The sequence below is a fragment of the Lepus europaeus genome, chromosome 9 (assembly GCF_033115175.1).
Source record: "Lepus europaeus isolate LE1 chromosome 9, mLepTim1.pri, whole genome shotgun sequence".
Lineage (NCBI taxonomy): Eukaryota > Metazoa > Chordata > Mammalia > Lagomorpha > Leporidae > Lepus > Lepus europaeus.
In genome coordinates, this window is record NC_084835.1 from 65,387,885 (window position 1) to 65,401,789 (window position 13,905).

Sequence of the window (13,905 nt, forward strand, 5' to 3'; positions counted from 1 at the left end):
ATTCCTGAGTCGCTTGTGTTTCTGACCAACTGATTGCAAATTCCAGGGGTTCCTAGGGCCCCATCATTCGATAATTCACTAGATGGCTCACGGAATCCAAACAAGCACTCTGCTGAGGATTACGGCTTCTCCACAAAGGACACAAATCAGGGACAGGCACTTGAAGAATCTGGCAGGTCCCAAACTCCACGTTCCCTGTGCTCAGGATTCAGCACCCCTCGGTCTCACTGATGTGCGAGCACCAACAGGAAGCTTCCCCCGGCTTCCTGTCCAGACTGCGTGTTGGGGTTCCATCACATAGACATGATTGGTCGCACGATTTAATTGAATCTCCAGCTCCCCTCCCCTCCCTGGAGGTCAGAGGTCAGGCTGCTGTCACGTGGCTGGAAGTCCCAACCCTCTAATTATGTGACTGGCTTTTCTGGCACGTATTAGCATACATTCAGGTCTGGTTTGAGAGAGTCACTTTATAGAAATCTGGCCTTCCACCATTGTTGGAACTGGCTAAGCAATCTCCATGAGGCCAAAGTCTTCTCATCTGGTACTTGAGCTTGCAGCAGTCCCGAGAGCCAAGAGTTGTGAAGGGAAAATGGATAAGGGAATCACAACATGAGCTAGAACCAGGAGGCCAGCTGGGAACGTTTGTCAGTTCAGATCGCCTGTGGTGCTCATAGTGGGGCCCTTCCCCATGGTACTAAACACATACAACAGGCCAAGGGGTCAGAGAAGCAGGAGGAGACACAGCAGGCCTGGCTGCTGCTTCGTGCTGATGGCGGGGAGTCAGCAGTGATCCCGCCCATGCACCTCCCTGATCTCAAGAGAATCTCCCTTGTGGCTCACCCAAACCAGAAACATATGAGAAATAAGACTGCGGGAAATGTTGCTCAGTATAGCCAAGTAGATACACACAAGGCCAGCACACCACACCACACCTATTAAAGAGTAATCAATCCATGCCTGGAAATTATTGTGCAAGAGCCCAGCTGCTTCACAAAGGAAGCTAAGATACATGGCAACCCCACTCACCATAGAAAATACATATTCTGTGCCAACGTGATTTTTTTCTTTCGTGAGGTTAACAGGGTGAACTTCCCCACCACTCACCACCAGATCTGGATGCTGTCTTTTATGCTCTCCCAAGAATTGTGCCTCCTCAATTAATTTCTCATATCTCTACTTTAAACATCTTCTGTTTTGACTCTACTTTGCTCATTTTCAACTCTAGCCCCTGCTTCAGACCAGAGAGACACAGAGAGGATACGGACATTGGGTAACAGGATTTAGTTCACGTAGCTTTTTCCACCCAACTTGCATCCTAGCCTTAGTGCCACGGACTATCTCACTCTTTTCTCTTGCTTCTTGGTTTGTGTGTCTTTTAAAAAGATTTATTTGCTTACTTGAAAATCAGAGTTACAGAGAGGCAGAAGCAGAGAGACAGAAGGAGGGAGAGAGAGGGAAAGAGAGAGAGGTCTTCCATCCACTGATTCACTCCTCAGATGGCACAACAACAGGAGCTGGATTGGAAGTGGAGCAGCCGGGTCCCAAACCGACGCATATGGGGTGCCTGCCTGGCAGGTGGTGGCTTTACCCACTATGCCACAGTGCCAGCCCCGAGTGGTTTGCATTTTGAGTTTATTCAATAAATCTGTGGTTCAAGAGTCTTCATTTTCTCCCAGCATGTTTATTTCACGACTTCTAGGATATCCTACCAAGTAGTGTTCTTGGAAGTCAGATTAGCAGCTTGTCCTGGTTTTCCGGACTTTCTCAGCCTTGGTGCTACACATCCTGAATCCCACAAACCCCCTCATTCCTGGGAACACGGGACAGTTGGTCACTCTGCTTACAGGTAACTGTTGCGTCAACTTCATTTCATACCAAACACTCTTCTTACTGCTACCTTTGTTCTTCAAAGGTATTCTTTGTATTCTGGTTTCTATTGACACCACTCTATTAGAAATGTTCTTAGGACGATCTCAATTTAATTCCATTTTGACAAACAAAGTGGACACTTATTTCACTGAAGCAATGGATGTTTTTATTGCTTTTTCTTTAAGACTCCTGTCCTAGCTTGAAGCACACCATTTGCATTATCTAGACACTTCCTGGATTTCACATGGATCTGATGGACACCAAGCACCAGAAATTCAAAAACTTCAAAACTGAAATCATTGTTTTCTCTCCAAAACCTTCCTCCCGAGCTCTCTGTTGCTCCTCACTATTGCTCCACTTAGCCAGATACTCACCAGAAAGTGGGTGATCTGGACCCCACCTCACTCCCATGTAGGGTCCACGTTGGTTCCTTTAGGGACTCTTAGAACACTCACTGAAGTCAGAAGTGTTACACAAAGTCTGGCCACGGTGACATCCACTTGCCTTGCCTCCTTTCTGCATCCCAGCAGGCATCATCTCATAACCCCCACCACCCACCTGGCTTGGCAATGGCTTTGGACCACTTCCCTAGGCCTAGGTCTGACATGTGCTTTGACACTGTCTGGTCATTTTCCCCAAGTTCCTTTCCTGTAGATCTGCAATGACATCCTAATTCCCATTAATCACGGGAGGAAAATCAGAGTAACTCCCACTGTTGCCTTCACCTCTGTTCTGTTTTCTAGCACATGCTGCCTTATCCACACCTCACCCCTTCAAAGTTGGCTCCTCTGTACTATTACATGACCCAGGAGCTGTTTGCCACTCCAATACGTTTTCCCCTCTGTCTTAGGTAATCTCTGCGAAACACAAAGCTTATTAAATCGTGCCATTTTTCTGCTAAAGATCCTTGCAAACTCCTTTCTTGGGATTTAAATTCCTCTGTCTTCTCTTTCTGCTTCTTATCCTAGCTCAGATTTTGTGTTTCCACCAGATAAGCAATTTAACATTCCTGATGTGCAGGCTTGTGACTCATTTTTGAAATGTTCTATACTCTTCTCAGCTCCCACCTTGCCCCCACCAGCCCACAGCAGCACACACATTCCCACTGTCCAGGGCTGGCTTGGTCACTTCTTTCCTGGGTCAATCTAGGGTGGATACCCCTCCAGGTAGTCCCATATTACCCTGAGTCTAGATTCTACTAATATTCTTCAGCCTAGTACATGTATGTTTTCTGAAAAATAATCTGTCTTTCCCATTCAATCACAAACTGTACAGGGTCTTGTAGTTCCAGATCCTAACATAGCTTTTAGCATTTGGTAAGTATTTCACGCATGTTTGTTAAGTGAATAAATAAGCAAGAACCAGAGAAGAGCCACCTGTATGAGCAGTCCAGCTAAGGGGCACGCTGTTGGCATCCTGTGCTGTCACCATTTCCTCTGGGTTGTGTGCAAAGAGGGAGAAAGGATGATGCTGAAGAATCTGGAAGGACTTGTAGACGGGCCAAGATCCGTGTCCCAAGAAACTGAACCAGCCAGCCCTCAAGTGATGGCAGCAAGGAATGAACCAAGAGCCACAACCAGAGGGCCTCACGTGATTGGACATTCCATCTGCTCCAGGGAGGAGAGCCTGCAGAGGAGAGAGGGAGGGGCTCCATGGGCTGGTGCACCTGCTCTGTCTGCTTCTTCAATGTCTTCTCCCAATCCATTCCTTTTCTCAGTCCCTATTACAGCAGCTGTGATCTAGGTCTTTCCAAGCACAAGGGCCTACAATGACAGGCACAGAAATGTGTCATCCAGGCCCCACTGGCACAAACCCCAAAGTCCCCAGCATCTTTTCCAAACTGGCAGTATTCAAGAGCCTGTGTCTACTTGGGGACGTCAGCTTGGCCCTTCAGCATCCCTGTAGTGTAAACATGGTGTGAGCTTGCCACAGGACTCTCCCTTCCAATGGAGGTGACAGGCAGGATTGTATTCCTCTTATGCAGAGGGAGAAATTGCTCTAGGGGACTGTGTTTCGATTTTCTTAGTCTTGTGGAATGTATTCCTTTCCGAAGATGATGATTAAATTTTAACTTTTAATCAGAAACCTAAGCACAAGGTCAAAAAATCTAAAAAGGAAGTATCTGCAAGGAAATTTTAAGTGTACCTTTCACCTCCTGCCCCAAAGTTCCCAAATTCCCACCTCAGTAGTAACTGGTGGCGGCTGCTGCTGCTTCTTCCTTTTAATTTACTCATTTATCTGAGAGGCTGAGCTACAGACATAAAGAGGGAGAGACAGAGAGAGAGAGGTCTTCTACTTGCTGGTTCACTCCCCAAATGGCCACAGTGGTTGGAGCTGGGCTGATCCAAAGCCAGGAGCCAGGAGTTTCTTCCGGGTCTCCATGCAGGTGCAGGGGCCCAAGGATTTAGGCCATTTTCTACTGTTTTCCCAGGCCATCAGCAGGAAGCTGGGTCAGAAGCGGAGCAGCCAGAACTCGAACCGGCCCTCACATGGGAAGCTTAACCCACTACGCAACAGTGCTGGCCCCAGTAACTGGTTTCTGTATGCCTTTCCAGAAATGTTTTTGCCCTTTTTCCCACACAATATGTATGAGTAGATTTCTGAACACAGCATGGACTCTGTACTCTTTTAAACTAAGGACACAGATTTCCATACCCTCTTGCCATTCCTGGCCTCTATAACACAATGAAACCCAAAGTCTGGAACATGCGATTGGCTCTGGCCTGATTCCACCTACCACCCCAAACCTGTACCTCCAGCCTCCATAGCCAGGCCCACAATTCCCTCAGTCTCCTGGCCTGTGTCTCTTCCACCAGTCCAGAGGTCACCTGTTTTGCTGCCCATTTCCAAGTTAGCTCAGCTACAAAGAAAGTAGAGCAGTATCTTTATATTTTCTTAATCAAACGGATCTTTCCAAATAAGAAAAAAAAAAAAAAACATGCCACAGGAGAGTTTCAAAACTGAGGTCTATTTTGATATATTCTAGTAAAAGAAGCAAAGGGCTGAAGGTGACAGACATGTGGAACACAGCTGGTGAAAGGGAAAAGCATCACAACAAAAACCATGCACACATAAAAAAAAAATTGGATACACACGGCAAAGAAAAGACCAGCAAGAACACCACATTTTCATTTGTTTCTTTTTTTAATGATTTGATTGCATCCATTTGCACTGTGCTTTTCTTTATTTTCTCAGCCTCTGGCCAACGTGCAGGCTGGTGGGCCAGGCTCCACATGCACCTCGGGGCTGGCCCTGGGTTTTCCTCCCTCGCTCTCCCCAGCAGCACACAGTGGTGGCCCGCCAGCCAACTGAGGTTTCTGGATCAGCTGGTCTGCAGGGTAAGCCCTTTAGATGACAAGGTTCCTGCCTTGGTGGGATCATTGACCCTTTTCAAATTTTCACAACAAAAGAAACAGCCAGACTCAAACAAGACAGGAGAAGCGTATGTGGATGTGATAAAGTCCAAGGAATGTGCCACAGAAACCTTAGAGCTGGGAACTAAGGCTGGGATGGGGTAGGGAGAGAGACTCAGACACAAACCTTCTACGCTAGGTAAGAGTTCCTCAGAATCACTGATTAGACTCGGCTGGGATGACTGTCTTCTGAGACTGCTGTGTGTATTCCCTCAAACGCAGACATCAGACATCGTTCCCTACTTGCTTCTCTATTGACAGTCTTATCTTTGCATATTGACATCCACAGTTTGGATCCTAAAGATGTAAAAACACTTGCTGGCAGGAGGTGGCGATGGTGATGGGTCTGTGTCAAACTCAAAGGTATTTTAGAAACAAAAGGAAAGCTCTGGATGTGGGGAGAGCAGGCCAGTCCCATTGCCCACCCAACATTCTGGGGGAGGAGGAGACGGCAGAGGCCTGGAAGGAGCCTGGCGAGGCGGTCAGCTCTCCCTCCACGGGAGATGCTACCACACCGGAGACTCCAGGGGATTTGGAACCTTAGTCTCCCCCCATAGCAAATTGCTTTATCTCTAAAACAAGCAAGAAATCTTGGATATTTTCCATGTAAACCCATTAAAATGGAGGATGTTTTCCTTTTTTGTGTGTTGCTTGGGACAGTAGCTGTGTCGCTGGCTGGCGCGAAGGCAAACAACAGCAGGGCTGAGAACACCGGTGCCAGCGGCATTGGCAGAGCCAGCATTCGGTAAGAAACTGTCTCTGATCTGTTCTGTGAGTTGTGGTCCCAGAACTACTCTGGCTGGGGCTGTGGCTCAGGGAGGGAACTAATATTGAGTCCATGCTTCCCTAGCGCTGGGCATTGCCACACTCTTGGGGGAAGGATAGACTGCTTTTCGTATCACCCTCAACACTCCGCTGTAGTGTACACTTAAGTAGTAAGAATTGAATAAACAAATCTAGCAGGCATTTGAGAAGTGAACCAGCTGATGGAAAAGCTATTTCCCGGCCGGCGCCGTGGCTCAACAGGCTAATCCTCTGCCTTGACGCGCCAGCACACCGGGTTCTAGTCCCAGTCAGGGTGCCGGATTCTGTCCCGGCTGCCCCTCTTCCAGGCCAGCTCTCTGCTGTGGCCTGGGAGTGCAGTGGAGGATGGCCCAAGTCCTTGGGCCCTGCACCCCATGGAAGACCAGGAGAAGCACCTGGCTCCTGCCATCGGATCAGCGCGGTGCGCCGGCAGCAGCACACAGGCTGCAGCGGCCATTGGAGGGTGAACCAACGGCAAAGGAAGACCTTTGTCTCTGTCTCTCTCTCTCACTATCCACTCTGCCTGTCCAAAAAAAGAAAAAGAAAAAGCTATTTCCCTCTCTCTTTCTTTCTCTCTCTGCTTTTCAGATGAATAAAAGTAAATGGTAAACCTTTAAAAAAAAAAAAAGTCATTACTTCAGTGTTAAAGCACCCAGAGCCTAGATGAGATTCTGGCACTGTCCACTCAGCGGATTTGGAAATGAAGGCTGGATGGGACCAAGGAAGGGCAAAAGGAAGTGAGGGTGGTACAGAGTAAGGGAAGGTAGGAGGAAGGGAGGGAAGGCAGGCAGGCCAGTGTAATTTGCCACTGGTATTTGTAAAAAAGATTTCTAGAGATTGCTCCCTAAATGTGGGAACCACAGAATAGTAAGAATTCCACTACTGTAAAATTTTCATTGGTTCTTTTGAAAAAAAAATTTTTTTTTTGACAGGCAGAGTGGATAGTGAGAGAGAGAGAGACAGAGAGAAAGGTCTTCCTTTGTGCCGTTGGTTCACCCTCCAATGGCCGCTGCGGCCGGCGCATCTCGCTGATCCGAAGCCAGGAGCCAGGTACTTCTGGTCTCCCATGCGGGTGCAGGTCCCAAGCACTTGGACCATCCTCCACTGCCTTCCCGGGCCATAGCAGAGAGCTGGCCTGGAAGAGGGGCAACCGGGATAGAATCCGGCACCCTGACCGGGACTAGAACCCGGTGTGCCGGCGCCACAAGGCGGAGGATTAGCCTGTTAAGCGACGGCACCGGCCTCTTTTGAAATTTTTAAAAAATATTTATTTTATTTATTTGAAAGACAGAGTTATAGAGAGAGGAGGGGAGAGATAGAGAGAGAGATCTTCCCTCCACTGGTTCACTCCCCAAAAGTCTGCAATAGCTTAGGGCAGGGCAAGGCCAAAGCCAGGAGCCAGGGACTTTATCCGGGTCTCACAGGTGGGTGCAGGGGCCCAAGCTCTTGGGCCATTCTCCACTGCTTTCCCAGCCACATTAGCAGGGAGCTGGATCAGAAGTGGAGTGGCTGGGACAGGACCGGCACCCATATGAGATGCCAGCCTCACAGGATGCCAGTGTTGCAGGTGGTGGCTTAACCCACTATGTCACAACACTGGCTCCCATCAGTACTTCAACAAACAACTCTGACAAAGTTGCAGCATTATTGAGATTAATGTTTGCAAACTCGCAATTTGCCTGCTTTGATCACGGAAGGATTTACTATAGTTCAAAGAATAATAGTGCCACCTAGTGACCCTTCTAATTCTTGTCTCTAAAATTGCAACTGACAACTGTGACTAAAAATTTATTGAATAGACCAAGCACTGAATGTAATGTGTGCAGTATGCCATTGTCACCATTTTCCATTCAAGAAATCCTCAAAATTTCCAAATGTGTGGTAAACCTTCACATCCTCCTTCAGATTTCCCAGATGAGGGCTTTTTCATGTCAGACTTCTCAGTAGTGGATGTTTATATTTCATAAATAGTGTTTCTTATATACGTTTTGAGACTCAACATGGACATAATAAGTGCTTTCCAGGGTGAATAATACTAAATATATACACATATGTTAAGGTACCACAATCAGACTACTGGGTCCGTTTAATTAGGAAACTATACTTTTACTGAGAAGTATGCTATCTTGGACAGAAAGATGCTGTATACTGGCTAGTTAAATAAAGTGAAGGGGGCTGGCGCTGTGGCGTGGTGGGTAAAGCCGCTGCCTGCAGCTCATGGGCACCAGTTTGAGTCCCGGCTGTTCCTCTTCCCATCCAGCTCTCTGCTATGGCCTGGGAAAGCAGTGGAAGATGGCCCAAGTCCTTGGGCCCCTGCACCCGCATGAGAGATCCAGAAGCTCCTGGCTTCAGATCAGCACAGCTCCTGCTGTTGTGGCCATTTGGGAGGGGGGAGGGGTGAACCAGTAGATGAGACTTCTCTCTCGGTAACACTGCCTTTTGAATAAATAATTAAATGTTTACATAGATAAATAAATAAATAAATAAAGTGGAGGAAGCTAGGTAGCTTCTTGTCTTAGTCCATTTTCCCTTGCTATGACGACATAGTTTTCAAAGGAAAGGAGGTCTTTTTCAACTCACGGCTCTGGAGAACATAGCACCGGCAAGGGCCTCCAGGTGCTTCAGCTCATGGTGGAAAGCAAAAGGGCAGGTGTTGAGGAAGACCCGAGGGCTGACCTCACTGTGTGACAGCCTGCAGAGTCCTGACAGAGCGAGCGCTCGAGCACTCGCCCACCCTTGTGAGGGCATTAAGGCCTTCCTGAGGGCGGACTCCTTCCCCCAGGGCCTCTTAAAAGGTCCCACCGCCTCTTACCGCCACTATGTCAGGGACCAAGCCTCAACATGAGTTTGGGTGGGGAAAGCCCATAAGCAAACCATAGCAGTACTCTCACTTGTTTTTTTGGTTTGTTTTTAAGTATTTATCTTATTTAAAAAGCAGAGTTACAGACGCAGAGGCAGAGAGACAGAGGTCTTCCATCTGCTGGCTCACTCCCTAACTGGCCACAATAGCCAGAGTTGTGCCGATCAGAAGCCGAGCCTGGAGCTTCTCTCCCATGCAGGTGCAGGGGCCCATGGACTTGGGCTATCTTCCACTGCTTTCCCCAGGCCATAGCAGAGAACCAGATCGGAAGTGGAGCAGCTGGGACTCAAACTGGTGCTCATATGGGATGCCGACGCTGCAGGCAGCGGCTTTACCTGCTATACCACAGCACCAGGCCCTCAGTACTCACTTGTAAAATGGGACAGCAATGCTGACCTTGGCCAATTCCTAGAGTTCTGAGGGTCAAACAAAATAATGAATGATTTTAAAATTGCTCCACAATGGTTAAAAAAAATAGTATGTAATCACCATTTTCCTGGGAGAACAGGATCTGGAGTTAGGCTGCCTGGGTTCAAAATATGATCCACTGCCCACCAGCTGTGTAACCTTGGGAAGTTACTCCTTTGCTCCTCAATGCTCCATCTGTAGAACAGGGGTAATAAAAACACCCACCTCGGCCGGCGCCGTGGCTTAACAGGCTAATCCTCCGCCTTGCGGTGCCGGCACACCGGGTTCTAGTCCCGGTTGGGGCACCGGATTCTATTCCAGTTGCCCCTCTTCCAGGCCAGCTCTCTGCTATGGCCCGGGAAGGCAGTGGAGGATGGCCCAAGTCCTTGGGCCCTGCACCCTCAAGGGAGACCAGGAGAAGCACCTGGCTCCTGCCTTCGGATCAGCACGGTGTGCTGGCCACAGGGCGCCGGCCGTGGCGGCCATTGGAGAGTGAACCAATGGCAAAAAGGAAGACCTTTCTTTCTGTCGCTCTCTCTCACTATCCACTCTGCCTGTCAAAAAAAAAAAGAAAGAAAAAAGAAAAAAAAAAAAAACACACCCACCTCAAAGGGCAATAGGGCAACATGCCTAGCACATAGGAAGTACAAAGTGCATTTTCAACATACACACACCCTCACTGCGACCTCCCTAAGAAATCACTATGCGGTTCTCAGAAACAGATATTAATTAGAGGATTTTCATTGCCATCGCTAATGTTTATTGAACACAGAAGAGGAACAAGAACTTGGCCTATGTGCCTTCCGGCACTGTACTCCTACAGGCTCTTTGTAGAGTATCCAGATGAAGTCTGTGTCAGGTAAATAGAAGGAATTCAAGGAAGAACTACATATTTTGTTTTTAATTTTAATATCCTCCTCCCTCTCCCCACCTTGCCATTTTTCCCAAGTCTGGCCTTAAGCAAAGCAATAAACTAATGCAGATGCCAAAGACGGTAGCAAGACAGAGCTGGAGGGTAGGAAAGAAGTAGGACATGGAGAGGCATTTGATAAGCTTCTTGCCCATTATCTGAGTCCAAGCTGCCCTCACTGGTGATAGCCTCCTAACAGTTCTTGCTTCTGCTTTTCTGAATTTTAAGTTTTGCATATTTACTTGAAAGGGAGAGTGAAAGAGAGAGGGAGAATCTTCCATCCACTGGTTCATTCCCCAAATGATCACAACAGTCAGAGCAGGGCCAGGCTGAGGCCGGGAGTCTAGAGCGCCATCTGGGTCTCCCACGTGGTGGCAGGAACCAAACCACTTGGGCTGTCATTTACTGCCTCCTAGGAACATCAGCAGGTAGCTGGCTCCCTGGATGCCAAGTGGAAGAAACAGAACTCAAATGAGCACTCCATTCCCACGTGGGAGTCCAGCATCTCAAGGGGTAGCTTAAACCACTGCACCACAACACCAGCCCCTACAATGAGTTTTTAAACCCAATTCACATTTCCTTCTTGCTTAAGCCCTGTGACTTTTGTATTGAGGCCACAGCAGAGTCTCTACGTTAGAATCATCCTTGTATCTCTATGTTCCTGCCTTGAGTGGACAGACTCAAGGACAGACTCACCTTGATCTTCCCATGGGATCCCCCTAGTCAGATCCCAGCTTTACCTCTCAGGCCATTCCCGACCACCCTCTGCCTTCTGCCCTCGGTTCATCTCCACATGTTCTCACTTGATACTGCGTATTGTCTAGCTCTTCACTACACAACTCCAGCCCCATGAGGGCAGTGTCCCTCTCTGTCCTGCCCTCCAGGTATCAACACTCATCAATGCTGGCACATTATCAGGCGACTGATAAATGGTGGTTTAATAATGTTCAAGATTCTCTCACTGCATTTTTCTCCATCCTTAAACAGTGAGTTCAGAAACACTTCATGATGACTTTAAGCTCCTAAGTTCAAACAGGAGCCACTTGTGATTCTTGTACCTGTGGGGTCTTGGACAGAAAATTCAGCATTTCTAAACTTCAGCTCTACCAAGAAAAAGTAGGAATACCTTATGGACCATAAGGATTAGGTAACAAATGTAAAACCTCAACTACATTGCAAAGCACTGTACTAGATAACTGGAATTTAAAGATGATTAAAAGGAAACCCATATCCAAGTACCTAGGTTCAATGCCCAGCTCTGACTCCTGACTCCAGCTTCCTGCTAATGTGGATCTAAGGAGACAGCTGTGATGGCTCAAGGAGTCAGGTTCCTGCTACCCATGGAAGACCTGCTTTGAGTTCCAGGCTCCTGGCTCTAGCCCTGGCCCAACTGGGGCTATTGCAGGCAATAGGGGAATGAACTAGAAGATGGGAGCTCCATCTGCCTCTCAAATAAGTAACCAAGAAAAAACTTTTTTAAAAAGGAAGCCCAAATTGATAGCAAGTGAGTACAAATTTGCTTATATATCAAGCTATAAAGCACAAATATTGAACATAAATCTGTTGATTTTAAGTAGATAAAACACCGAAGACACTTTTAGGAGGGCTAATAGGTTTTGAACAGTGTTTGGAAATTTAATGGATTTTTAAAAAATTTTTCTCTTTTCATACTTCTCAGCCTTAAGGATCTTTAAAATTTATTTACTTGAAAGGCAGAGTTACAGAGTGAGAGTGAGAGTGAGGGTGAGAGAGAGACAGAGATGGAGAGAGAGGTTTTCCATCCACTGGTTCACTCCCCAAATTGCTAACAGCTGGAGCTGGACCAGGCCAAAGCTAGGAGCCAGGATTTTCTTCTAAGTCTCTCACGTGGATACAGGGGCCCAAGGATTGGGGCCATCCTCTGCTGCTCTCCCAGGTGTATTAGCAGGGAGCTGGATTGGAAGTGGAGCAGCCAAGATTCAAACTGCCACCCATATGGGATGCTGGAGCTGCAGGTTACGGCTTAACCCGCTAGGCCACAGCGCCAGCTCATAGCTGTGAGATCTTAAATGCACTCACAGCAGCCTTGTCTGCCTTCCCATCCTTTTCTATAGTTTATACCACATATAATAGTCTTGTTTATAACCTGTCTTCCATTTTAACCTGAGACAGAATTTCCTGAAATTATCTTCAACTCTCACTAATGTGACTTTGATCAATGACACAACTATTCTGAGCTCAGTCCCCCACTTGAAATACAGGGCTAAAGACAACCTGTCTCCTAAAGCTATTGGGAGGAGTCAATGAAAATTACATTATTTGCAATGCTCTGCATACAGTGAATGTTCAATAAGTATTCTTCAGAATTTTGCTTCATCTTAGAATTTTAGATCAACAAAATGTTAATGATTCCTCAGATACAGTCTATCACTTTAGAGTTTACACATCTAGTTCTGGAAGTATGAAAAACAAAGGCTTATAGCATACAATGCTAACATGTAATTAAAGATTCTGAAGAACACTATTCCATATGTGAGAAACCAATTTCACCATGAAATCTGAATTCCATGAAGTTGAAAACCTACAGAAAGGACTACCCACCCCCAACTATCACTTATTTAACTTGCCATTATATTCCATTTGAGTCAGCATAATCTTTATTTCAAAATAGCATTTTTATTATATAAAAAGGTAAAAATCCACCAAAATCAGAAATACGGATATATTTCCTAGGCTTTCACATTTGTTGATTTTTATTCGCAATCTCTTTTCCAATACAATTTAGAACCTTGTCCCCATTTCCAGTCTGATTATACAAGTGCTAAGTGGCAGAAAGGTCTGGAATAAATACATCAAAAAAGGGCAAAGCTGTGAAACTAAGCTGCATGCAACAGGTTCTATGAGGGTGGGGGAAGTGTCTGAGAAATAGAATAGTGTAAGACAATTTAAGAGAGGGTTTTAACTAAAGTCCTCTCAGTCATCCTTGTCTTTTGCTCCATGTTTAAGGATGCGTGTGAACTCAATGTAATTGAAGTTCCCCTTTTTGTCAATGGGAGCTTCTCTGTACAGCTCGTCCACCTCCTCATCTGTAAACCGGTCTCCCATGGTTGTCAGTAGCTCTCTCAGGTAGTCCTCCTGAATGGTGCCTGGAGGGCAAGAGAAAGAAGGGAGTCATGCATACTTCCTGGCACGCTAATGGTTCATTTCTGAATTCAGATCAGCAATATAAAAGTAATAAAACATAATGTAGTTATGATCTACATATCTGTGTCCTAGCTATTCTTGGTCATCCAGTCTTGTTTTAACTGACACAGTTGCCTTTTATTCACTTTTTAAAATATCCATATTTTGGGGGCCAGTATTGTAGCGTAGTGGGTAAAGCTGCTGCCTGCAGTGCTGGCATTCCATAGGGGCACCGGTTTGAGTCCCAGCTGCTCCACTTCTAATCCAGCTCTCTGATGATGGCTCAAGTCCACACCTGCACGGGAGACCTGAAGAAGCTGGCTTTGGATCTGCCCAGCTCTGGCCGTTGTGGCCATTTAGGGAGTGAACCAGCAACAGAAGACTTCTCTCTCTCTTTCTGCCTCTCTATAACTCTGCCTTTCAAATAAATAATAAATTTTTTAAAAATACACATTTTGTTAATTTTTTAAAATTTTTCT

General features: G+C 46.6%; 1 protein-coding gene across 1 annotated transcript in view; it reads right to left on the minus strand.

The window, feature by feature from the left end:
• Nucleotides 1–12,882: 12,882 nt before the first annotated feature.
• The window catches only part of LOC133767161 (myosin regulatory light chain 12B), a 30,137-nt gene continuing 29,114 nt past the window's right edge, over nucleotides 12,883–13,905 (minus strand). Inside the window, exon 4 of the mRNA XM_062201412.1 lies at nucleotides 12,883–13,389. Within this exon, the coding sequence (XP_062057396.1) occupies nucleotides 13,217–13,389 (173 nt within the window). The 3' untranslated portion in view covers nucleotides 12,883–13,216. The remainder of the gene's footprint in view (nucleotides 13,390–13,905) is intronic.